The 26,181-nt window shown below is 38.1% G+C and overlaps 1 protein-coding gene across 3 annotated transcripts in view; it reads right to left on the bottom strand.

Annotated features, from left to right (window-relative positions):
* Positions 1 to 874: 874 nt before the first annotated feature.
* LOC126253241 (uncharacterized) overlaps positions 875 to 26,181 on the bottom strand; it is a 42,717-nt gene continuing 17,410 nt past the window's right edge. The window contains exons 3-7 of one of the 3 annotated variants that reach the window (XM_049954430.1): positions 24,408 to 25,840; positions 24,218 to 24,362; positions 15,068 to 15,289; positions 8,902 to 9,009; positions 875 to 2,964 (exon numbers count right to left, since the gene is read on the bottom strand). In XM_049954430.1, the coding sequence (XP_049810387.1) occupies positions 2,856 to 2,964; positions 8,902 to 9,009; positions 15,068 to 15,289; positions 24,218 to 24,362; positions 24,408 to 25,803 (1,980 nt within the window). In that variant the 5' untranslated portion in view covers positions 25,804 to 25,840 and the 3' untranslated portion in view covers positions 875 to 2,855. Of the gene's footprint in view, positions 2,965 to 8,901; positions 9,010 to 15,067; positions 15,290 to 24,217; positions 25,856 to 26,181 lie in introns of those variants that run through there. The other 2 variants (XM_049954427.1, XM_049954429.1) reach the window with 2 other exon arrangements.

Below are 26,181 nucleotides of genomic sequence, written 5' to 3'. Positions count from 1 at the left end.
CACCTTGCAGGTCTCCGGGCGAATAAACCATGTCTTTTCAGTCGTCTGTAGACTGTGTGTCTGGAGATAACTATTCCAGTGCCTGCAATAAGGCCCCGAGCAAGGCTACGTGCAGTACTCCATGGCCGTCTGCGGGCACGGATGGTGAGATATCGCTCTTCTTGTGGAGTTGTACATGGTGGACGTCCCGTACTGTTGCGCCTGAACGTTTCCTGTCTGCTGGAATCATTGCCATAATCTTGGGATCATACTTTGTGGCACATGGAGGGCCCGTGCTACGACCTGCTGTTTGACCAGCATCCAGCCGCCCTATTATTCTAACCCTCATAACTTAATCAATGTGTTATTCGAGCCATTTTCAACAGTCATCATTAGCATGTCTGAAAACGTCTGCACACTTACTCGCTGCACCGCACTAAGGCACACACCAACACACCTCTGCGTATGTGGACTTCTGCCACCACTACCGTGCGATGACCACAGGTCAAATGCACTGCTTGGTAATAACCCGCAGTTATTTAAACCCACCAGAGTGTTGTCTCACCATGTATCAGCATTATCCTTAATTTATGAGCATGAGTGTACTAAATGAAACATGAAGACACAAGAAGAGTTGCCCCCATGCACTGGATCAGGAGAAACACATGGACAAGAAAATAAGCTGAATCTAACAGTTTTTTCACCCCTTGCATTCGTATTACTTTATTTCTTTTTTCCTTTTTTATTGACGTAGTAACTGCCCACAAATACCAAGTCAGATAATTCAATGCCCTCTCCCTTCAATTTTTGTGCATTATCTCTGTTCAAACAATAGCCAGTGGTATTAGGTTGAAGGGAGAAAGAGAGAGGGGGTGGGTGCAGAATCAAATAAAGCTTTATTAAATATTATTTATTATAGTGGACTGTTATATATAAAAAAACACAAATTTGTCAAAGACTGAACAACAAATATTTTGGTAACATCAAATTATATAAATTATTTCCCTTTTCGTGGAAAATGAATGGTATTAATCAAATATTTACAGAAGAGTGTGTGTGATTTAGTCCACAGTAAAACATCATTAATTACATGCCTTGTGTGAAAAATTTGAGATGAATATTTTACAAAAATATATTTATAATTAAAATGATAATCTTTATGTACTGAAATAGTCTCTTCAAGTACATTTCTCTTAAATATGCTCAACTGTAATCCTGCTCATATATCTTATTTACGACCCAACTATTTATGAACAACAAGTTTCTACAACTAACTTAAGTACGGACGTTCCCATTCAGTTATACTATTTCAGCTTGCTTATACAAAACCTTCATTTGTATCAGATTTAATATAAAGTAATTTCGTTGCTAGCAGTGAGTCCACTACCAGCAAGTCTCAATACTGGTAAGAATTTCTTTGGTTCTTTCCTTTCTGACATTTGGACGACATTTTTCCACCTGTCTGCTTTATTGGTTTTACTAACTTTAGTTTTACTACAAATTGCTACAGTTACCTATAAACAAAAGCAACACTTGAGATAATATAGACATCAAACAGTATCACTAATTATTTTTCATACCAAGCCTACATGACACACATGCTTTAAGGTATACAAAAAATACCATCTCAGTTGCTGTTTCCACTACCAGTTATGTTGACTGAACATACTCATGTGACCTGTATTATAATGCAAGAGAGACTTACATTAGTAAAAGTGGCTACTGTCATAACAGAAGAACTTCCGAGACTTCTTTACATTCAATACTCGTACGCATTTAGGTCTTGGGAATACTGTACAGAAAAGTTTCCAAATGTTCTTTTAATGATAGCTGCATTTACTAACATACATCATTTTTACATTATAATACAGGTCACATTAACATAACCAGCAGTGGAAACAGCAGCTAAAGTGGTGTTTTATGTACCTTAAAGTATTAACAGATGCAGCAGCACAAAGCAGAACATGCATCAAATTATTTCACATTCACACACACTTGTAATAAGGATATTTACAATATTCCTTTCATAAAAACACACTGAAAGCATTTTGGAATATGTACAATGTAACAAATACTTGCACCAAACCATCAAACTGAAATCAAGGAAATTGTTCAACCAACCATAATATTGGTTAACTAAAACTGAACAAAAGAAAATTTATTATGCCCTCTGCAAATTTGTTATCTTGCCATACAGCCTGTACAACTTTACCAACATGTAGAAAATGGCAACTATTTATGAGAAATGAACGAATGAAATGTGAAATATCTTAGCCAACAGTTATAGTCAAATAAAACATTTCATTTACAAACAACAACCCGAAAGCCTACACAAAATGGTTACACTTCTCGAGTACTGTCATATGAAACTAAAGAAATTGTTGGTGCACTTCATGCAACTCTGACAAGTGTCCTTAGAAAACTTTTTTTTAATTTAATTTTTTTTTTATTTTTACTGTAAGAGGAAAAAACAGCAACTGGCAAGAATATATCTTGATTTCATATAATACACAAAAAAGCAAAGTGATTATCACTTTAAGATTCACAACCCAAATTGTTTTCAAATGCAGCTTTTATATACTGGAAAATAATTTTATAAAACTGAAATTGAATAATCCAACTGTACACAATAAATATAATATGATACAATATTATGTAATAAAAGAATAACAAGATACAGCTGTATACATACTTTAACAATAAATACCTGAGCACAAACTTGACAACAGATTTTTGAGAAATGGGATATGTTATTTTGTAAAAATTGATTACTTCCTTTACACCAAAATATCAAAATACATTAACAACACTTTTTTGGTCTCTAACACAGCAGCAGTTTGTACTGAATTGACACTGGTGACAATTTCAGCATTGTCTTATAACTTCTTGGGAAAGCGAAGGAACTCTTCAAATTTTGGACCATTCCTCCCTAGCGGATCATGAGGGAACATCAACAAGTCTCCAACCCATGTGAACATCAGCAACCTGGAAAAAAAAAATTCTTCAAAAAGATCTGCTAAAACTGATAGCACAAAGGATTCTGTTTGACATGTGTGAACTTATGTTTCCCCTCCTCCCTTAAGGCATACAGGAAGAATTCCATCTATGAAGAGTTGTTGCTAATCAGTCCTTCCAAAAACCTCTGTTCTTACCATTCACTGCCAATCAATTGAAAACAATCACTACTGTAATAGCCAAAAGTAACCCAAGAACACTGAAACTTAAATCAATGCAATGTAGTGCTTTTCTAAATCCAGAAAATAATGATGCCCAATGGAAGTCAAAAGTAGTTGCATTTAAAATTATTAGATGTAGCAAGGAGAGTAACCTAGTGCATAAGGATGTAGGTTACAGTAGTTCTGTGGAGATGAAAAGCCCTGCCCAGTGGAGTCTAGCATGGAAAGCTGCATCAAACAGTCCTTTGGACTAACGACCCCAACAACAACAGTAAGCGGGGTCCTAGATATAATGCAAGAGAGATGGCATAGTCTTTCAACAATGGATGTCAAGCGCAAAGACACTCCCTGACAAAGTGAAGTACCCAGAAGGGAGAGGAGGAAATTAAATGAAACTCTGCAGGTTGGAGAGTATGTGCTTTCATTTCAGTTATTACAAATTCGAGTCAAGACTACAAACAATTTAACAGTATGAGCCCACTTATCAGTGTGATGTTGAACCTCCTCTGGCCTTGATGTATGCACTGATTCAGTTGGGAAGGGTGTTATAAAACTCTTGGATCTTCTCTTGCAGCAAGCTGGCCCACAACTGTTGCAACTGGTCCTTGATATCTTGGATACTAGCATTGGCATAGAGTTGACACCCAAAATAGTCCCACATATTAAATGAGACACAAATCTGGGTACCTTGTCGGCCAGGGGGCCATCTCAACTTCACACAGATAGTTCAGAGAGACATGTGCCATGTGTGCCCACGAACTGACAAATTGGAATAATTCTACCACAATACTGTTACTTAAGAGGTAACACACGAGGACACAGTATGTCTGTGATGTACCATTACACGGTTAGTTCCCTCAATCACTACCAGCAGTGACCTGAAGTCATGCCTTATGGCTTACTACACCAAGAGTTACACTGTTGTGCATCTCCAAAACATTACAAAAGTGGGACCTTTTCCCAGCTGATTACCATAATGACTGACAACAGTCATTTGTGGTAGTGACAATGATCATCTGCATTACTGCAGTACCATGATTCATCCTTGAACAACGTCGTTCATTAGCAGTCCACGCTTCCCAAACACCATACCACTCTAAATGCAGCTGTTTATCGTACATGTTAATCACAGCCTACACAAGTGATAGTAATTCCCTAGTCTCACTGCTGCTAGTCCCTGGCAAATGGTGCAAGGAGTTCATTACTTGTTCTCTGACGGTAGCCGCAGATGCAAAGGGTTATGATGTGCTTGGTACAGAATATGGGTCAGGTGCCACTAATGATGTCTCACACAAGTAAATGGGATCTCCATGTCCTTCAAAGTGATCACTCACATCTGATGCTGTTCTTGCCCCTTATATGCACTACCAGGCATGATAACTACACTAAACAGTAATGCATTCTGGTGAATACTCTAACTAAAGAGAATGGCAAACCTTATCGCTTACATATTTCCCCATGGTGTCTAAGTGTACAAAGTTACACTGACATGTGACCATGGCTTCTCAGTGCTTCACCTTTTTGTCAGGCAGCATATGAACAAGAATCATCTGAACATTTAGTTTTTGAAAGCTATGTTTCGTCAGCCATATTTACTTTTAACCATTTACTGAAATTAAAGCTCACCAACAGCTATGAGAAAAATGTTCTGAGCTGGAAAGCAAACAATAATTGGCACCTGAATGAAAAATTGTGTAACTAGAGCAACTATGTATCCTTTCTGACTTGTCACAATGAAATAAATAACGACTAATTCTGACGCAACATGCTGAATTGTGCTCATGTTAGCATCATAATATCAATACAATTATTCAGAGAAAAATTAGTCAACTGGCATCAAAGTTAGGATCCTCATTATGTCTAAGCCTATCAGAATTCCATGTATTTACAAGCTATGGTTATACTGCTGCTTTCCACAATAAAGGAAAAGTCACACCTTTTAAAATATTTTTGGAAAATGAAACCTACAAAAGATCATTGAGGGAACAATTCAGGTGACTGAAGAGTTAAATATAATGAGAAATTTATAAAAAATTAGAAGTGTTAATGCAAATAGGATTCCACAAGGCTAGAAACTGTTAAAATAAAAATGTAAATTTAATGTCTTATTGCTACCAATCTTATTGGATGAATCTTGTGGATGGTACATGGATGACTATTTAAAGCCAGTAGTGTTCCTCAGGGACCCAACACCCTTACAAGTTGATGAAATTTTAAATGTTATAGACAGTGAAAAATAATGACAAAAATTGCTCACAACCGGATTTCAATACTGGAACATCTGACACTTCAGCTTCTGAATAACTTGTGTTAGAACACACTACATTTTACATTGTACAATAAATGAAACCGTTTCTATTACTACGAATGTAGTAACCAGTTTTTAAAATGGTGATTTATTTTCTTTCATTTATTGACCCAACTTTCTAAATAAAATTTGAAACGAACGTGAATATTACTTGCACATTAATATTATATTGTACATTTATATAGTGGAAAAATTATAAGAAATAACATTGTTTTTCAATTTCAAACCCTGCAAAACTTTTTCCTTATAATATTCTATTACTTATATTCTTTGTTTTAAACAGATTCTTGGCGGTGTGGTTATATATTATCATCATTTTTAATCACCATTATTATTAGTATATTATTTTTATTAAAATTATAATTGTTACTGTTATCAACATTAATATTGTTTACTTCAATGTGGATTCTCGATGGTGTAGAAGATTTGTCTTTTTTTATTACATGGAGAAACGAGCATGCACACTGTCTCTTACTCAGCAATAGTCCAACATGCAGCTGTTAATTCTGCATATTCCACTATCAGTTAGGTTTGTATGTTCAATATTTCTTCATTGCCCCCACACACTCAACTCAATTATTAAAACTTAAAATTGTGACATCCGTAAGATTTGTCTACTTTTGCTAAGACAACTCTGTACTGCTAGTCTGCAATAAAAGTATCTACATTTTATACACTGAAGCACCAAAAAAACTGGTACAGGCATGTGAATTCAAATACAGAGATATGTAAACAGGCAGAATACAGTGCTGCGGTTGGCAATGCCTATATAAGACAACAACTGCTGCTATAATGGCAAGTTATCAAGATTTAGGTGAGTTTGAACGTGGTGTTATAGTTGGCATATGGGCAATGCAACAAAGCATCTCCAAGGTAACGATGAAGCGGGGATTTTCCCATACTACCACTTCAAGAGTGTACCGTGAACATCAGGAATCCGGTAAAACATCAAATCTCCGACACTGCTGCAGCTGGAAAGAGTCCCTGCAAGAATGGGACCAATGGCGACTGAAGAGAATGGTTCAATGTGGCGAGAGGGCAACCCTTCTGCAAATTGCTGCAGATTTCACTGCTGGGCTGTCAACAAGTGTCAGCGTGTGAACCAATCAATGAAACATCATTTGAAGCCGAAGGTCCTATCATGTACCCTGGATGAGTGCATGACACAAAACTTTACGCCTCACCTGGGCCCGTCAACACTGAAATTGGACTGCTGATGACTGGAAACAAGTTGACTGGTCAGATGAGTCTCATTTCAAATTGTATCAAGTGGATGGGCACATATGGGTATGGTGACACCCTCATGAATCCATGGACCCTACATGTCAGCAAGGGACTGTTCAGCTTGGTGGAGGCACTGTAATGGTGCTGTACTTGTGCAGTTGGAGTGATATGGGACACTCGATACTTCTAGATATGATACTGACAGATGAAACATCCTGTCTGATCACCTGCATCCATTCATGTCCATTGTGCATTCCGAACAACCTGGGCAATTCCAGCAGGACAATGCAACACTCCACACACCCAGAATTGCTACAGAGTGACTCCAGGAACACTCTTCTGTGTTTAAACACTTCTGCTGCCCACCAAACTCCCCAGGCATGAACATTATTGAGCGTATCTGGGATGCCTTGCAATGAGCTGTTCAGAAGAGATCTCCAACCCCTTGTACTCTTGCAGATTTATGGACAGTCCTGCAGGAGTCATGGTGTCAATTCCATACAGCACTACTTCAGAGATTAGTCAAGTCAATGCCATGTCATGTTGCAGTACTTCTGCATGCTCATGGAGGCCCTGCACAATATTAGCAGGTGTACCAATTTCTTTGGCTCTTCAGGGTATATAATTATATAAGAATACTTAATGAGTGTAATTTACTCAAACATGCTTATCTGTTTCCATCTGGGAACCTTGCATTATTGTCTGAAAAAGGGTAGGCAAGGCAAGCGTACTTTCGCATTTTGTTTATACCTTTTCCTCTTGAATGGTGGTAAATTTTTCAAGAAACTGTTTAACAGTAACTACAAAAAAATTCATTAAAATTATCTAATTAAAAACAGCTGTGCAGGGATATGATGTGGCAAACCTGGCACAATTTGTTTGTTTATACATTATATTGTGTAAAATATACATTTTATTGGAAAACTCTATGAGGGAAGGTCGATTTAAGTTGGGATCTTGTAATATTTATGCATAAATATCTCACTCTTTGCTGTGTCACTAAGGCTGAGTGAAAGTTAGTGTAAATAACTTCTACTTCTAGTATCATATTTATGGATGATACTTTTGTTTCTGAACTCTGTTGGCAGTTGATACACACACCGAGAGGTGGTTGTCAGTATGACAAACTGTTTACAGAGCTGTCAAAAGAGGTTCTAGAGTGGACGCCACAACTTATACTTATTACACGTTTCTGCCTAACAAGTGCCTTTTCCTCAGTGATCACAATGTCTTCAGACATTATAGCCAGGCTGCTAGAATAACGTCCCTGATTCTTCAAGCACGTTGAATGCATTGTGTGGAGGACACACCAGTTGCAATCCAGTCTCTGGAATCTGTAAATGTTGCTATGGTGATGCACTGCGCCCTTACAACTCAAGGTGACAAGTGGTGCTACATGTTCTCATTTGCTGGAAGGCATTTGTTGTATGCTCATTGTTTGTCATGGATGTTGAGTTATTGATTCAGTTCATGTTAGCAGTGCAGTGTAAATGTAGTATTGTTAACATGTGAATGTATGATCTCTTCCTCAAGCCACAGAGAAGTAGGTGTAGGCAGTTCCTTTAACAGCCACTCGTCTGAAATATAATGTACAATGCTTTGTTGAGAAAGAACGGGGTACTGGCAGGCCTGTTAAACCTTTGTCAAAAGTTGTCAAACAGGTAGATGCAGCTCTGAAAATAGCAATGAGCTCTATGAAGAAAATAATAAGGGAGAATTCCTTTACTCAAATGCCTAGTCAGTGCCTCAATATCCTTTGTCACCTGGCCACAGATATAAGTGTTTCTAGGTACTGCATCAGTGGCCTGCCACAATTGTGTTTGTACTTGCAATATGTGTAATCCAACCAAAAGTAAAATCTGAATGAATGTCATATGAGGAAAAGCACATGTTCAAAAGCTGAGCTATAACACTAAACACAATGTTCACATGACTATCCACTGCTCAGTATTTCCTATTTACACTAAGTAATAGTCTTTTTATCACATCACATCACTGTTTGTAATGCTGACTACCTCCCATTTTCTGAGCTGTTATTTCTCTTATTTTGTTTCTGCACTTGTGTTTACGCGGAACACACAGTACATTACTAGTTACTTCCCATTGTGAATTAAGAAAGTGATGTTGATCATCAGGTTGTATTTTTATGTACAATACTGTTGCTTCAAATAAACACGTTCCCTACAGCTTGCACCAAATAAACTACCACCTTACCTCTTTTCAATTGTTTCCTTCCAGGTGGTATTTTCACTTAGAAGATCACGGAAGTTGTCTGTGGAGACTATAACTCCACCAAGTTCTGCTGCACACTGCACAATGAACCTATTGCAATAACATCAGAATTGTTATTATAGTATCTACATACAAACTTGAAACATGTTAATCATAGCATGTTTCAGATAAAATAAAAACATTTGAAGCAATAACAAATTAAAACATAATGTTCAACTGATGAGCTCAACTTGAATTTTCTATTACTCTACATCACCTCTCTGAGTTCTGTGACTATTCCCTTCCTTTCCATCAACACATACAAAGAAATTTTACCTTCCTACATAAAAAATTCAAAGTAAAGGAATGGGTGACCTGTTTATACTTCACTTTCATGAAATAATACATACTGTTGTTATATTTATCTAATGCATACCAAAACATTAGAGACAGTCAATGACATGAACAGACTTAAGTGGAGACTTTCTCATTAGATTAATATGTTCAGCCACTCTCTGCACACACAGGTGCAAATTAGAATGGCTGCCATTTGTGGGTGACTACAGAGAGACAATAATGGAGAAACCATTCAAAAAGTGGAAACCATTCTGAAGACTCAATGGATTGCGCAAAAGATCCATGTAAGGTCTGTGGAAAAACAATCCATGACAATTTTCACATGTGGCTTCTTCCTTTGCTCAGTCCTTTCCACATGCAGGAAAGCTGTAACACTAAACACAATGTTCATGTGACTATCTACTGCTCAACATTTCCTATTTATGCTAAGTAATAGTCTGTTATCACATCACTTTGCCAGCCAGACAGTTATGAGATCAACAGACAGTGAAGAGTATCTTATAGTTAGCTACCCATGCAATGTTAACAATGTTGAGAGGTGGTCTATAGGCAACTGTATGCTGACAACTGACTTCCAAAAATGTGCAAATAATAATAATGGTACTAAAAGAGTAATTACTGGAAGAAATTGAACTCTAGGGAAATATCTACGATTTAAAAGAGGATATCTGCAAGTGATTAACTGCACAAAAGGAAGCAGAAAATTCAAATTACAAGGAAACATTTTAAAGCTAACACCTACAGAACAGGTCAAGCCAGAAGGTGAGGCAACAAAGGCATGGTGTGAAGTAGGTTCATAATAGGAAGACAGTGCATAGAGAAAATATCAACAGTAGATTCAAAAATCATTATTTGAAAGACAACAGAAAATATGTTCGAAAAACATCATTTGAAAGACAAAAGAAAATATATTTAAGATAAACAGTACAGTCATCAAACTATTGAGAAGAAATAATACATTGTGTTAATGAAACAATGTTAACTCATATCAACCAGTTTCCAAGGCATTGTTACCCTTGTATCTATTGATGCTGTGTAGATTATATTCCGGAAATTTTGTTGCTCACCTAATACTTGCTATTGGTCACTTTAGGCTAGGGCGACAGACGCATAGTGTTTCTGGTACAGGGGAAGTGTTGAAGCAAGATGCACAGTCCTGTGGCCATGTGGCAAGTAAGGAACAAACTGCACAAAGACAAATGTCAAGTGATCTGCTGTGCATCCGAAAACAGTTTTATGTAAATGAAGCAAAGCTACATCCATCTATGAAGTTAGTTTCTCATAAAAACTATCATGGAAAAAATTAAAAAGCTGCTGTTTTGGATTTACGTGTGTTCTGTGCTATGCAATCTTTCACATTCAATAGTGAGGAACCTATTCAATAAGAAATTTAATTCTTTCACGCTTTATAATCCTACATTGCAGCTTGATAAGGAACTGGCTCTCTGAAAATAAGTACAATATCACATGTTTTATGAGAAGTTTCTAGTGAAAACTTAGTTGCTGGCCAGTTTACGTATGGTTAACTTTAAGTAATACATTATTTCCCACAAAATTTAGCAAATATATCAAAATTGTTTTTAATACTGGAAGGAGTGCCATAGATGTGTTTGCCCTCGATGAATTACAACGCACCACACTCGAGGTTATGGCTGCTTGCTATGCTGAGTTGTGCCTCATGTTTCACTTCTAAATGTTGTTTATGAAGTCAGTTACAAGCACATTTTAAGTCAACATTACATTAACAATTATTTTCATTTTAAAATTAGAGATGCGACATTTGCATATCCAGAGGCACAGTTAGCTATATATTGGATGCTTTGTCTTGCCTGCCTTAGCCTTTTATTCGTGAAACATTCAGACTGTTATTGTTAACAAATTTTAAAAAGTGATAAGCAAAGGTGACCTGGTAACAATTTACCTTGCAACTAAATGACAATAGAAATTCAAGACCAAAAATACAGCGAGAAATATTCTGAGAATGAAGATAGTTTTATCTGTAGCCGCAAGGAGTCCACACAAGTACACTGAATTTGTGACCCCTTCCCACGTTCAAGTGCAGTAGTGGTGTACTTAGGGCTATAAGTTTTGACAGAGAGAAAAGTACACCAAAAGTACTGAGTGCATTCAGTACTGAGTAATCAGTTATTACAAGGAGTTTAAGGAACTATGAGGAGATGAATCAAAACTTTTCCAACTGCTTCAGAGTGTTTTTCTCAACTTTTGATGAATTACATCACACACTTAGAAATGCATTACACAAGCAAGACCTTCAATGGAAATGTTGGCTATGACTTTCAGGTAAATCCTAGTGTATTATTATTCTATCTCTGCCAAAAACTACCCCAGCTCACAACAAAGTAAGTAACTCAACAATGTTATGAAAAGGATAGACTGCTACATATCGTTAAGATGTCATACAGAGTTGCCGCCAGGCACAACAAAAAGACTGTTAGACGCTGAGCTTTTGACCAATGTCTTCTACAGAAAAGAAAAAAAAAAAAAAAAAAACGTGGGTGCGCGCGCACACGCACACACCAGCAGGCACGCCTCACACACATGATTGTTACCTACAGCCAACCCAGTGGCTAGACGCAGCAGCCAGGTGTGCGTGAGGTGTGCCTACTGGTGTGAATTTGAGTTTTCTTTACTGAAGAAGGCTATGGCCAAAAGCTCAATGCGTAACGGTCTTCACTGTGCCTGTCTGCAGTCCAACGTGCCATCTTTATGACAAAAAGCAATCTGTCCTTTTCACAATATGTTGATATTCCAACCTGAAATTTTCATTGTTTAACAAAGTAACATAGTAATATTTATTATTATTTTTAATAACACTTTCATGTCAAATCTTGTAAACAGCCAACAGAGGAGGAATGGAAGAATACTGCAAACTGATTCCAAATCTGTGTGACTTTCCCAAACTGCATAGGGGCAATCAATGGTAAACGCATTCGGTTCTTGAAGCCAAACACCAGGGGGGTGACTTTTACAATTACAAAGACTTCTTTTCCATTGTTCTTCTAGGAGTGGCAGGCACAGATATTAGATTCACTTTTGTCAACAATGGCCAATTTGAAACGTATTCAGACTGCACAATTTTTAAAAAACCAATGAAAGGAAATACACTGTTGCTTACCAAATGCCAATGAGATAGTCATGACACACATGTTTGTAGGCCATGAAGCATGTGCATTCTGAGAACATGTAGTAAATCACATGGAAGTAGAGTGTTGTCACATGAGAAAAGAATTTTCAACTACTGTTTGTTATCAGTTGATACAACTAAATCATGTTGTGTTCTACGTAATTGTGTGTGTGTGTGTGTGTGTGTGTGTGTGTGTGTGTGTGAGAGAGAGAGACCAAATTGAAGACATCATTACTGAGAACCGACGTGTGTCTGCCACAAACCTGGCTGAAAGAAAAAGAAATGTGCCAGCAATAAGAAACTAAGATGTAATGGCAAATTATTTTATAAGAATGGATGGTAAAGTGCCTTTGCAGGACAGCAAAATGTGGGGTTATGTAAGACAGAATATGAGACGCCATATGCATTTCCCTTTACATGTGTAGTTTGGCAATTTAATTATTTGGTACTGACAATTATTTTCAGTAGTTTTATCTGTAAATTTGTGCCAAACACAAAATTAACTACCACGGTATTGTTGACAAACACTATCCACAAACCTCTTTCACAGCAATGCTTACTGAACATGGTTTGTTTTATGTTCCGTTTTTAGTAATGTATCACTCTTTCCAATAACATAATGGTCCAAGGCAATCATGTGGTTTAATTCATGTGAAGCGAAGGAATCAATAATATTATTGCCACTTCATTACAAAACAAGGATGACTAATCTCTGTCACACCTTGTAAGAAATTGCAATACATTATGTCACCAATGTTTCATTCTTATCCATGCTTATTGCATTCTTATCTGCAAGTTTCTCAAAACTTGTCAATGTTGATGAAGCTCAGAAAAAATGTGCATAACATGTTTGGTGAAACAATCTCCTAATCTGTTGCAATTCCAAGTGATCCTTTAACCAAAATACAACAATGCATAAGTAAAAAGAGAAACTTACCAAAAGATTCTCTCTACTTGAATGCTCTGTGAAATCAAGAATTAATTCACACCTGATGTCATGCATTCAGCACCTTTCTTATTTCTATCCTTATATTCATCGGTCCTTATGTTCCAAATACAAGGCCTCTTCTCCACCTCCATTATTAAAATCTGTGTCGATTTGCTCTCCATATGTACAGAGGGTACATCGTGTAAAACACTGTAGCTATACACCCATAATGAAGAATCCAACATAGCCTGCTGTCAACTGGTCACTCGCCCCCCAGCACTGTTGTCAGCTGGCCCCTCATCTTAAGTCTGCTGCACTACACATGTGAACTAGCAATCAATTTTCGTGGCTCATAGCAATGCAATGGCTGCTGTGCGATATCCATTTCACTATGGGCGAGGGGGCTAGCAAGCCGCAAAATTCCACAGCGGCAGATGTTCACCCTGTGTGGACAGTTGTTACTACCCTGTGCGTCGTAGCAGTGTGTCCATTTACTATGCAACTAACTTTACACAAATATTCAGCTCATGTGAACCCAGCCCCAGATGGCAAAAATTCATCAGCACTGTGTATAACAAAATTTGGTACAAGAATGGCATTTTGATGAAATGTAAGGATTTTTGTTTTCTTTCCAGTTTTTTGAAGTAAAATGAGCTGCTTAGAACAATATTCATGACAAAGCCTGATGTGCCAATACTCCTTTTGTTTCACTGAAGTATAACTTTCTCATAACACTTCATTATTTCTACTTCCTCCTGCACATATACTGTATGTACCTCCACCAAACATATGGTTTTAAATGACAATAAGCTAGTAGCTGGTAGTCATGAACGTTTCAGGTACTATGAAAAGTGAAATGTGAAGAAGTACAACTGTGGCAAGACAAAAGAAATATAAATAATGTATAGCAGTTAAGAAGTATTCATCAAATGTGCAGTCTTCCTGTGATAATATAATCTTCACAATATGGCAGATAACAGACATTAATCGTAAGATAATAAAGTATGTCAATGACATTTCAACACATATTCATTGTGACATTTCCTACTATGTCGAACAGACTGAAAGTACCACAAAGCAAACTAACCAACACAATAGAAGCATTCAAAGACATAAGTAAACCTACATGGGCAACACGCATAAAAATAGCAATTCCACTCATTCATTGGATACAAGAAATATGGCACTGAAAATTAATAATTTTCAGAAAGGAATCTGAGAAGGCCTAGAGGCAAGTCATCCATAAAATTAAGTCTGCTGTAGATAAAAATATCTCAGTACAAGGTGAACACACTAACATTATTTCTGGGTGATGTCACAAGTTTAATATGGCTTTTAACCTGGAGTTACTGACCTACTCTTTCCTTTCTTTGTAGCTTATAAGGTGTCTGGCCACATTAGTACACTTCATATTTTTTGTCTGGAGCTGAGTAACTATAATTATTACACTGAAGAATAAATATTGTCAAATATAATTTGTTGCTATCAGATTGGCTGAGTTTCTCCTGTTGTTGTGAATTTTTGCCGACTCCATAACGTTTTGAGTTTTATATTACTACTGGTATTTTTATTATTTGTAAAGTGACAAACACAGATAATGTAGATCGAGGTAATTTTGCTCATTCTCCAGATTATACATGAATTTCTTAACATTTTATGCTTTACATCATATGAAACTTACATTAACATCCTTTTGATTTCTAGAATGAAGTTAAGGGTACAACATTTACTCCTCATACCTGTCATCATATGGCACAATGAGTCGCCCTTCTATTCTTCTGCTTGGTGTGAATACAACCTGCCCACTCCTCTCATACTCCTCCAGTTCAAAACGAAGGTCAGGTGGGCAAGCACCCCTCCGGAATGTTGGCACAAATGCTGTCACTTTATGACCACGCTTCAAAAAGTACTTGATACAAATGTGCAGTCCTCGCCATGAGAAACATTTTCCTTTTCCATGCCTTTATTATATATGCCATAAAACAGAAGCAAAGTACATTAATTAATAGGGTTCCAAGTGACTACAGTGGAACTTATAAATACAATCTCATTTCCTAAGCTTGTGCTGCATCAAAGTTTCTCCTAAGAATATCTCACAATTTACAACACACTTAAGTTGATTTAACATTCATTGAAGAGGAATACCACAGTGATTTAACAAGCTGAAAATAATATGGCAATTAAAATAAAAAGCAATGTTATTAAAGGCACTAAGTCTAAAAATTGTAATTTGCTGACTTTATTTCATTGTGACATCACCTTTCCTCCATTAAGTAGATGGTTTCACAACTTGGAAACTTTTTCACAAAGTGATTTGACGCCAACTGCAGCTGATAAGAGTGTGTGTGTGTGTGTGTGTGTGTGTGTGTGTGTGTCAACAGCAAATTTCTTGTCAATGTCATTGAAATGATAAGACCAACAGAAACAAAAAATTTCTATTATCAGTATTTTTGGCAATAGATGGAAAAGAAGATGAAAAGGAAAGAGCTCCAATGGTGAGCTCTCGAAGTTTAAAAGAAGCCCACCTACACTAATTCATATTCAACCAATTTGCAAACATGGATAAGAATACACACAAATAAGAGCCACAAATAACATAAATTGTGGTGGGGTAAAATCGAACAATGGAAACTCCAGACAGGAATAGTAACAATGTTGGAAAAGACAGATTGCTACTTACCATAGAGAGGACAGATTAAGTTGCAGACAGGCATAATTAATAGACACTTGCATAAAGCTTTCGGCTACAGCCTTCATCAGAAAAACACACACACACACACACACACACACACACACACACACACACACACACAGAGAGACCGCCAACTCCAGCATCTTGGGCCAGAATTCAACTACCACACAGGATGCGAGCAACAATCTGGAGGGGCCTGGGAAGAGGAAGGGATAATACACTACTATCCCTTCCCCTTCCCTGGCCCCTCCAGACTGCTGCTTGCATCCCACGTGATAGTTGCATTCCAGCCCGAGATGTTGGAGTTGGTGGTCAAGGGTGCATGAGGTGTGCTTGCTTATGTGTATGAATGTTTTGTGTGTGTTTTTTTCTTTTACTAGTGAAGGCTTTGGCCAAAATCTTTATGTGAGTGTCTTAATTGTGTCTGACTGCGACTTAACGTGTCTTCTTTACAGTAAGTAGCAATCTGTCTTTCCTATGCTGTTGTGGTGGGGTAAAAAAGGGATGCCATATTCCTTACATGGAACATGGTCAGTAGGAACTGGCAGATTCAAATTTGTGCACAATTACTAACACCTACATGAAGAGAAACAGTAATCTCTTCATTTCCAACATAGCCACTTCCTTACTCTTCTCTCTCAGCAAACAAAAACATTTCTACAAGCAGAGTGATCACGTGTATCTAGAAGGTATCCTTAAATAAAGCTGCGCCAGTAACCAGCAGCTGTCAGAGAAAGTGCTGAAATCTTACAAATGTCAGCTTTACTCTGTTTTCATCCGTTTATTAAAGGCTTTAGAACTACAAGGCCAATTTTTACATTTTTTCCTCTCTCTACACATATTGGCAGAAGTTTTCCATCACTTCTTTTTTCGAAACTCATGGCACAGAAAACAAAAATCGGCTCTGAGACATAGGTACATATATTCCTTTACAATGTGTCCAGCCCACTGGGGAGGGGGGATTATTTGCTAATGACAAAATTGGCTGTTTCCCATGGGGTGGTTTTCCACGGCACTCCTGAGCAACATCAAAATGTGGTGGAACATCCCCCTGCTCAGATACAAGCTAGAATCCATCGTGGCATACCAGCAACAAGATCACTAAGCCAGCTCTGGTTCAAACTGTCCCATTCTCCAATCATGATTTGACATAATTTGCACAGCGTATGTGGTCACTGGCAACTTACAAAAAAAGATTGTTTCAATCTATCCCACACATGATCGATTGGATTCATCTCCAGACAATAGGTAAGCCACTCCATTTTGGTGATCGTAACTTGCTGGATGTTAATGAAAACAGCACCATAATAAGCATGCGAGATATCAACCATCAAGATGAAACTGCCACCAAAATGTTGACGATACAGTACTACTATTGGTTGCAAAATCTGGTCCCTGTATCACAGAGCAGTTAAATTGCCCTCAAAAACCATAAGGAATGTATGGTGGTCACATATACCACCCCAGAACATCACTCCACCATCACCTTGTTCACATGTGGAATAGTGTTGGAGGCATTCGATATTACCAGGCTGTCCCCAAACATTTTATCTGTGACTATCAGAGTGCAAACAGATCCGCATTCTGTCAATAAACAGCATCCAATGTCAATTTTGGGGTGTCCATTCTGCACAATGTCTTGCCCATCTGTAACAGTCCATGGTAATGAGGTGAATGACGTCGTGCTCATCATGGTTGTAGGGAATGGAGATGCGCATCATGAAATCATCTCCTAACAGTTTGATGCGATGCATTAGGCCTGTAGCCTTTTTGAATGCTAACTCAATTCTGGAGTACTCAACCCAGTTGCTTTGACTCAAAACTTGTAGATACCAAACATCCCGTGCAGCTGTTGAACTGCCTGTGCAGTCTCCTCAACACTGTCAACTGGAACCAATTCCTTTATTTGTACCCATCACTTTGACTTCAGTGCACACGTCAAGCAACTTTCCTGATTGACAAGCCTTTTGTGTGTAAAGTGACGATGCAGACCCAATCACTGGTCATGACTGACCTTCATGGCACTATGTACATTCATTCTACTGTTCCACAGACATTTCTAAGATGTCCTACACAGGTGCAACACACTATCCATAGGTAGAACTCGTGGTAACTGTGTGTATTTACAAATGTCAGGGAGCAACCTTCTGACACAGGAACAGTCACAATAACAACACAATAGCACAACATATAAGGGTGGTGCAAAACTTTTGTTGAAATGTATATATTTTGCAGGAGACATAATTTGAACTAATAAAAAGTACTACTGTAAAAATAGCCAAATTTCAGATATTTTCTGAAAGTGGTGTTGATAATGAAAGAAAATGATAGAGACATAAGTTATCTAAAAACTTTATAAATCTTTAACCATGGACAGTTCATCAGAGTGATGAGCACCACACACCCACTTGAAGTCAAGAGAAACTGTATATCAGTTGGATGTATATTCCTCACCACAAATACACGAATTATTACTGATAAACAGTGTGAGGAGATACTGCTTATCTGAAACACAATTTTACAATCTGCTCTTCAGTTCTGTTCATTCATCTGTGATTGTCATGACAATTATTGATATTCCAGGATGCAAACAATAAAAAATATTCAAAACACACACACATCTTACAGGTGTGTGAGAAATGCTTGTGACAACTGATAGTGGGTTAGGGGAATATTGCAATGGGGAGGCTGGGTAGGATTGCAGTTGCAAAAATAATGATGACCTGTGTTAACAATCACAAAACTTAGCATATATACAGGGTGTAGGCAAATGATACAAATTTCAAGCAATTGTATTGAGTGCCTTGAGAAACAAACTGAGGAAACTAAGAATTCATGTCCAGATATACCATTCCACAACGCTATAGTATGTCCAAGTTATGGGCTCAGCACTTGCTGCTAGGCTACCCCTTCAGTAAGAAATGTTCTACAGTGTTATTGTAGGGGTGGTGGACACTTCTATGGCAACTAACATCTTAAACATTGTGAGAAATGTTTAGGTGAAGGATACTGCAAGAACAAAGGGCGTGACGTGTCCCCCTGCATAGTTCAGAGGAGATGCTGCTGGGGCAGAAGTGCCTTTTTAAAAAAAAAAAAAAATCAACCACATCCTTCAATAGTGTTTTGATAGTGATAAATCAGCATATCTAATCCAAAATCTTACACTGATCCACCGATGTAAGAACATCTCACCCGCGGCTTTACACTTGGCCACCAAAGTAGTATTCTATCATTTACCCAACCTGTGGAATATCCTAGCACATCCAAACACCACCCCTGTTTTTACGTTGCACCTCACTGATAATTTCTCTCGGGAATGCATGAGCGATACACTCGTGTGGCATCCTCTGTCCAATTAAAGATAGCATAGAAAGCAAGTCACACCATAACCCAGTTGTGCTGCAATTATTGTGAAGCATTCTCAGTGGACTTAACAAAATGTGACTAAGCAAAAACTTTCTGAACATCTAGAGCCCAATGCCACTGACTTCCATGACCACTCTAGTAGTCGCACCATTTGGTTTCTCACACTCAGTAGTAGCTGCAGAAATGTCCTCTGTGTGTATTTTAAAGATTGATCAGAAACTAATGTTCAAAGTTGCTTAGTTTACAAATCAAGGCACCAATGTTACATCTGTGCTACACCAGCTTCATTCCTTCCCACTGTAGTTTAGTGAGTATGATGAGCCTGAGAACTGTGGTGCTGCAGTCACTTCACACTCATCGACTCGTTATCTCTTACTGAAGCAGGTAGGAGAGTAAGTTTAGTAGCGACTTAGTACAGAAGTTGAGTACACAATCCTGTCGTCATAAAGAGGCAGTGACAAGTGGAAATGACTAATTGTAGGAATTAGATAGCCTTTAACAAAGCTGTGTTTGGCGAGTTTTTGGGGGGGGCGAGAGATGAAAATTACATGATGCAGAATATGTAATTGCCGATGTGTTCTATTAGAGCAGCATTGATGTTTGGAATAGGTTCCACATTTCATGGAACAACATAAAAACTTCATCCATTCTAAACAAAGTAGCTGTATTATCGTTTATTCTACCTCCACCATGTGCAGCGTCAAATGAAAACTGGGCACAGGGCCACAACACTGTTATGTTCCTGTGACCAAAAGCTGTATTATTTATATATTGCTTCGGTCGTGGTAACTTGCGGCTATGCCCTAACATTGAGTTGTGTAGCTTATTATTCATTTCTGTAACTTTTTCGAAGAATGTTACAAATTTATTTTAATTCTTGTTCACCATTTGAGAAATGCATTTATCCTTCTGTCATCTGTTATCAGACTCCGTTAACACCTCAAAAGTGAAAAAACACACACACAGACAGAGAGAGAGAGAGAGAGAGAGAGAGAGAGAGAGAGAGAGATTTATACAAATTGTTAACTGATTTGTCACTCTAATTTCTACGAGGGTTGGGTCCCCTTGTACCTGACAACAGGCTCAAGTGACAAGTTTTCAGTTAAATGGGCAGTGGTAGAGACTCGGACGTCAAGTCTATCTGATCTCTAGTCTGTGTGTGTGTGTGGGTGGGTGGGTGTGTGTGTGTGTGCTGGAAAAGAACTGCACTACTGCAACCATCAGGAAACTCTTTGAGAAGAATTTTACCAATTCTGAAGTTTTTGAGAAAGTGAACCATGTTAAAAAAAGTATGTGAAGTGAAAAACCATTAATTAAGAACTGTTAAGTTTATTGGTGAAATACAGTCTATCTTTTCAACTTCTTTGCATCTCAAAATGTCTGCAGAAAAAATGTACAGTTCATTACAGTGTGTGTGCTAGCTCCACCTGACACTAACGCTGCTGCAGAAAGTGTTCTCTATCACAAATGCTTTATGGACTGACGAAAAGAATAGGTTTAGTGTGAAAACTGATAAGGAAATAATTACAACTAGGACTCATTTTCAGAATACTTCATGTGTTGATTTCTATAAAAATCCATCTGAAAATATCAAACTCTTGAGTAACAAACTCTTCTACAAAATATAAGAAAAAAGGTTTCTTGGGAATCATCCGTGGCGAAAATTCCAGGGTGACTGAAAATTTAATTCATAATCATTGTCTATCCCAGTTAAAGGCCTTGTTATGTTAAAGTGATAGATTGTGTTTGCATGTGACAATATTAAAACAATAAAATATTTCATGAAGTGTTTATAACAAATCTCTCAAAGTTGCAGTACAAATATTTTGGTGACTAGTTTCAAAGCCACTGGTTCACTCTCAAGCCTGATCTCCTGGGACTGCTCTGAAAGTGCCTGATCTTAATGAAAACCATATAAAATTGCCAATACATGCATTACACACAGTGACAGTAGACAAATGTCACAATATGCATATGCTCATTATACAAGTCAGAATCAAACTTCAGTTTGTAGATCAGGATTGAGAATGAACTGGTCAGTTCGAAACCAGTCACGAAAATATATGTAGGCCTACTGCAACTGTGACAGATTTGTAATAAACACTTTATGAAATAAAACAGTTCCCGGTCCTACATCAACAAAATATTGAAACTGCAAAATAACATACTTACTCGATTAGTAATGCAAGGCGCTGAGTTTTAACGAAAAGGTACGATGATCTATGCAGTTGTAGCATAAACCATATGAACACAAATCTATACAAATGTAGCATTAACAAAAGTTTCCACAAAATATTGATTCATTTCAACTTGTAACAATTTGTGTCCTGTGCTTCCATTTTGGAAATCTGGTCACACCAGGTTAAGGTGACTAAGTAAGTAGCCTGCCGGGAAGTAAATAAAACTTAGAAAGGGCAATCGTTGGGGTAGTTTGGACCCGCACTAGTACTGCTTCCAACATGATACAGAGAGGAAACCTCTGACTATCAACATTCGTGCAAATCAATGTAAAAACCCCTCCTGATACCCTCTCAAGGCAAGAACAGTTCTGACAGAATTTACTGCAACCTCGAAGCATTGGGGAATGGTCATCAGGAAAATGTGTTTCTTGAAGATCAACAAAGATTGCAGAATAAGAGGAAATCAGTTGTAATTCTGAAAGGTGACAGTAATATCCATTACAGTTGTGCTGGATCATCGCACAGAGGGTGTGCTGGTTAGGCGTGAAGGGGTCAGGAGGTCTGGTTACGCCCCAGGATCACTGCCCATCACAAAGCCTCTTTCCCGAGATTTCTTTTTCTTCTCTTTTACTTTTGGCAGTCTAGATTCTTGGGAACCCTTGTCCATTGTGGGTGTAGGAACTGATGAATAAAGAGCAGCCCTTGGACTCTCAGTCTGTGGGGCTACTTCAGCCACCTGCTGGGTCAGACCTGATAGTGGATTTCTGGTGAGAATGGATGTACAGGTAGTAAAGAGCAATTTTCTTATTATTTAATACAAAAAAATCCACTGATGATGCTTTAACTTTAGCAAAATGTTTGTGGTTACCAAAAACAAATTTACTTCCTATATCATATTCAAAGTTTTATGAGAAGTAATACCCTGGTATAGTCCCTGGTATTTCACTTAGTTTTTCACATGTCTGAAGTGCTCGAGATTGTGCAGCAGAAGCAGCTTTCATCAACACCGATTCATTTTGCAATTTTATTAATGAGTCTACTCCAAGTTAATCTTCTTTTTATGCCACAACAGATAATGGTTTCAACACTGACAAAAGTATCTCCATCTGTTCTCGTACACATCAGGTACTGAGTATATTGTTTCACTCCCAGTATTCTGGTGAGTTGCTCTTCCCATGGGACAGCCAGAGTAGGGAAAGCAGTTCAATTATAACTGTCCACATTAAAGTGCCAATACCTATCTGCTGAGACAACTGAATCAGCACAGCCATTACAATGATGTAGTCCAATGCATTTAATGTGCAAAACATCCATGCTGATGCCACCTACTTCAATCATGGGCTCTCACCATGGGCTCCATTCAGCCACAGGGAGGGTCACCTGGCATGATGGCCATTGCCAGGAGTCCAGATGCCCCCTGTAGATGGGCATCTACTCCTTGCTAGCAGTGCAAGCATCAGACATGTGAGGCCTCTGTTGTCAGGGGCTTCTCCTAAAACAGTACCTGACGACCCCACCACAAAAAATTGGCTACCACATTGACTTTTAAGTGCATAAATGAGCCTATGTAGTTTCCGCATGTAAGAGGATCTTTAATGGAGTAGGCAGTTGGCACTATTTACGGTGCTCTTCCATAATCTCAAATCCAAAAGAGGACCAAAAATTACTTTGGCCAAAAAATTGATATAAATTAAATGGATAAAGTCGTGAATGAAGAAGTATCTAGAGACATGGCTGGGTGGTACCTCAAAGATTGCTACCACGGGAAGGAAAGTACAAATAGAGATGGGGGATAAAAGCACATGAAAGGAAGTTGGTGTTTCAATAGCTTGAGTCCCTGTGTTCTGCATGCACATACTCACGAATTGAGAGCCTCTTGAGGGGTACATGACAATGAAAGAATCAAAATGATAGTAACTACGGGGGAAGGGGGGAGGGGCAGGCTGGAATATTATCACAGAGATGAAGTATTAGTTTCATTGAATAATGCCAACAAATGAAGCAGCTGTAGCTGTGTTGTAGTACAATAAATATTTTGTGCTAATCCTGCAGTTCTAACAACAGTTTTTCTGTTAATTTCCAATGATTGGTTAGACAATCATACTTTTATACCTACACAAATATTTATTTGCTTGCTGGTCCTCATTTCAGGATCACAATCTACTACCAAGTTTTATAAATTACATCCTATCTCTTCACAGTTGACTCTTCTGTTAGGTGTATGTTACAGCACTACATAATAGCAAGGTGTATGTTACAGCCTAAATAATGGCATACCTTTAAATACCTGGGTTGTCTTTCAAACTGCTTACTGGGAGAAATACAAAAAAGTTCTACCACCTATCACAAAAAATAATCTTGTTTTGATCTACTGCTGTCTGAACATTCATCAGCTGCAGCTGCTGTCATCAAGCTTGCTTATTTGTTACACTCAGATGCAAATATCAATTAAAAAACAATAAACATGAACTGAAAAGTGACATCTTTTTCAACACAAGGCAACAAAACAAATCTATACATAATACTTGGAGATCAACTCAGACCTTCAGTGTAAATCACTTAAAAATAAGTTACAGGCTACTTTATTGATAAACATACCAGATTTTAATTGTCCAATAGCCATAAATACGGCCACAACAGTTCATACATACCCCATTGCTATATTGTTTCCATCAATGATGACTGGTCGCAACCCATCCTTCTCTTTGTTACTCGCATTTGGGTTGTAAATGTTGGTTCCATAAACACAGGCTGGCGATTGTGAAACTTCTGGAGCTGATTGTACAGGGTTTTCAGGTGCTACATTTTGGGTTGTCGAGTTTTGTTGTACAGGGTTTTCAGGTGCTACATTTTGGGTTGTCGAGTTTTGTTGTACAGAGTTTTCAGGTGCTACATTTTGGGTTGTCCAGTTTTGTTGTACAGAGTTTTCAGGTGCTACATTTTGGGTTGTCCAGTTTTGTGCAGTTGAATTTTCGGCTGCATTTCCGATAGTTGAAGTCTGATTTCCAATCAGTGCATTTGAAGGGTGAGGGGGAAAGTAAGTGCAAGTAGACACAGGTATACAGTTTGATCGGCCTGCTTGACTGCGAGCATGTACTAAACGGTTATGAAACGCAGCTCTTTCCCTTTGCCGCCGAATGGAAGCTCTGGTACCCTGTGCCCGTCTCAAAACAGGAATCCGTCTTTGCACCATCTCCTCCTCATTTCTGAATGCATCTCTTAGTGAAAAAGGCAACACAGGTGTCCCAATAGATGAGTCAGAAATATTTACAGGTGGTCTTCCATCAAGAGAAATATAATCTATTAAATGTTGCGTATAATGGGGAATTAAACCAGTTACACTTGTAGATGCTGAAACCATTTTCTTAGGTGTTTTGTCTGAATTCTGCACAGGAGTTTGTGCAGGAGGTGAATCTAAAATTATTACATCCTCTTGAGGTGTTTTGTGCTCCTCCTTTGTTTTGATGACTGACACTTCATCATCTTCTGCACTAATGAAGATAATGTCATCTCCATCCCCACTGCTCCCTTTACTGGCAACATTAATTTTCTGCTGCTTCTTAGGTCTACTTCCTGAAATATCGCACAAGATTTCAATCCCACTATCATCACTGTTTTTTCTTTTCCTGCCTCGCCGCACATGTAAAACTTCATTTGAAGTAGTCTTCGAAGCCTTGTTCCCTGCAGTCCCTTGTCCTGGAGAATCTGGGATGATTATAACATCCGATGTATCCGCATCTATTGGTTTGTTACCACTGGAAGACGGCTTGTGTGATTTTGTTTCCAATATACTGACATCAGAAATCTCTATGGGAATTACTTCAACAATGGAATCCTCCATGTCAAGGCTTCGTACTGAATCTTCTGAGACAGTTGACGACTGTAAATCTGCTGTCTTATTAGATTTAGGCAACACTTGTGATGAAGTGGTGTTACTACCTACCAAAGCGCTACTACACTTCCCCACTTCAGCAGATGGAGTATTTTTCGTCAGACTCATCGAAGAATGTTCTGCAATAGATGATGACTGCTCAGCACCAGAAATATAGTCACAGCTGGACAAAGACTTGCGCAAATCAGTGCAATGATGTAAGACTGAATCATGTTTCCTCGTGCTTTTTGCTTCAAGGTGGCCTTCTGATTGTGACTGTTTTAATACGCTCCTGTTTCTAGCCATCTTCCTCTTAACAGCAACTCCAGAAATATTTGCTAACACCTTTTTGTTTCGAAGCATCATAACCTACATCAAATTTGTCCCTAACTAAAATAAAGTCCTGTAACAGAAATAATTTTACGCGTAAAACAGAACCAATCAATTTGTAGTACAGTACTTTAGCTCCAAACTCTGAAACAAAAATCAAGAATTACACACTGTGCATAATACTTAGAAGATTCTCCAGCACATTTAATAATTCTTATCATTTGCTTAACTATATGTAGCATTATCACAGATAGTGATGTTCATCATACAGCTTAACAACAACAACAACAACAACACACACACACACACACACACACACACACACACACACACACACACACACACAGAGAGAGAGAGAGAGAGAGAGAGAGAGAGAGAGAGATCAAAAATTGAAGTTTCAATCAACAGACACTG

This window comes from Schistocerca nitens, chromosome 4 (assembly GCF_023898315.1).
Source record: "Schistocerca nitens isolate TAMUIC-IGC-003100 chromosome 4, iqSchNite1.1, whole genome shotgun sequence".
NCBI classification, from domain to species: domain Eukaryota; kingdom Metazoa; phylum Arthropoda; class Insecta; order Orthoptera; family Acrididae; genus Schistocerca; species Schistocerca nitens.
This window is presented reverse-complemented; position numbering and strand designations above follow the sequence as displayed.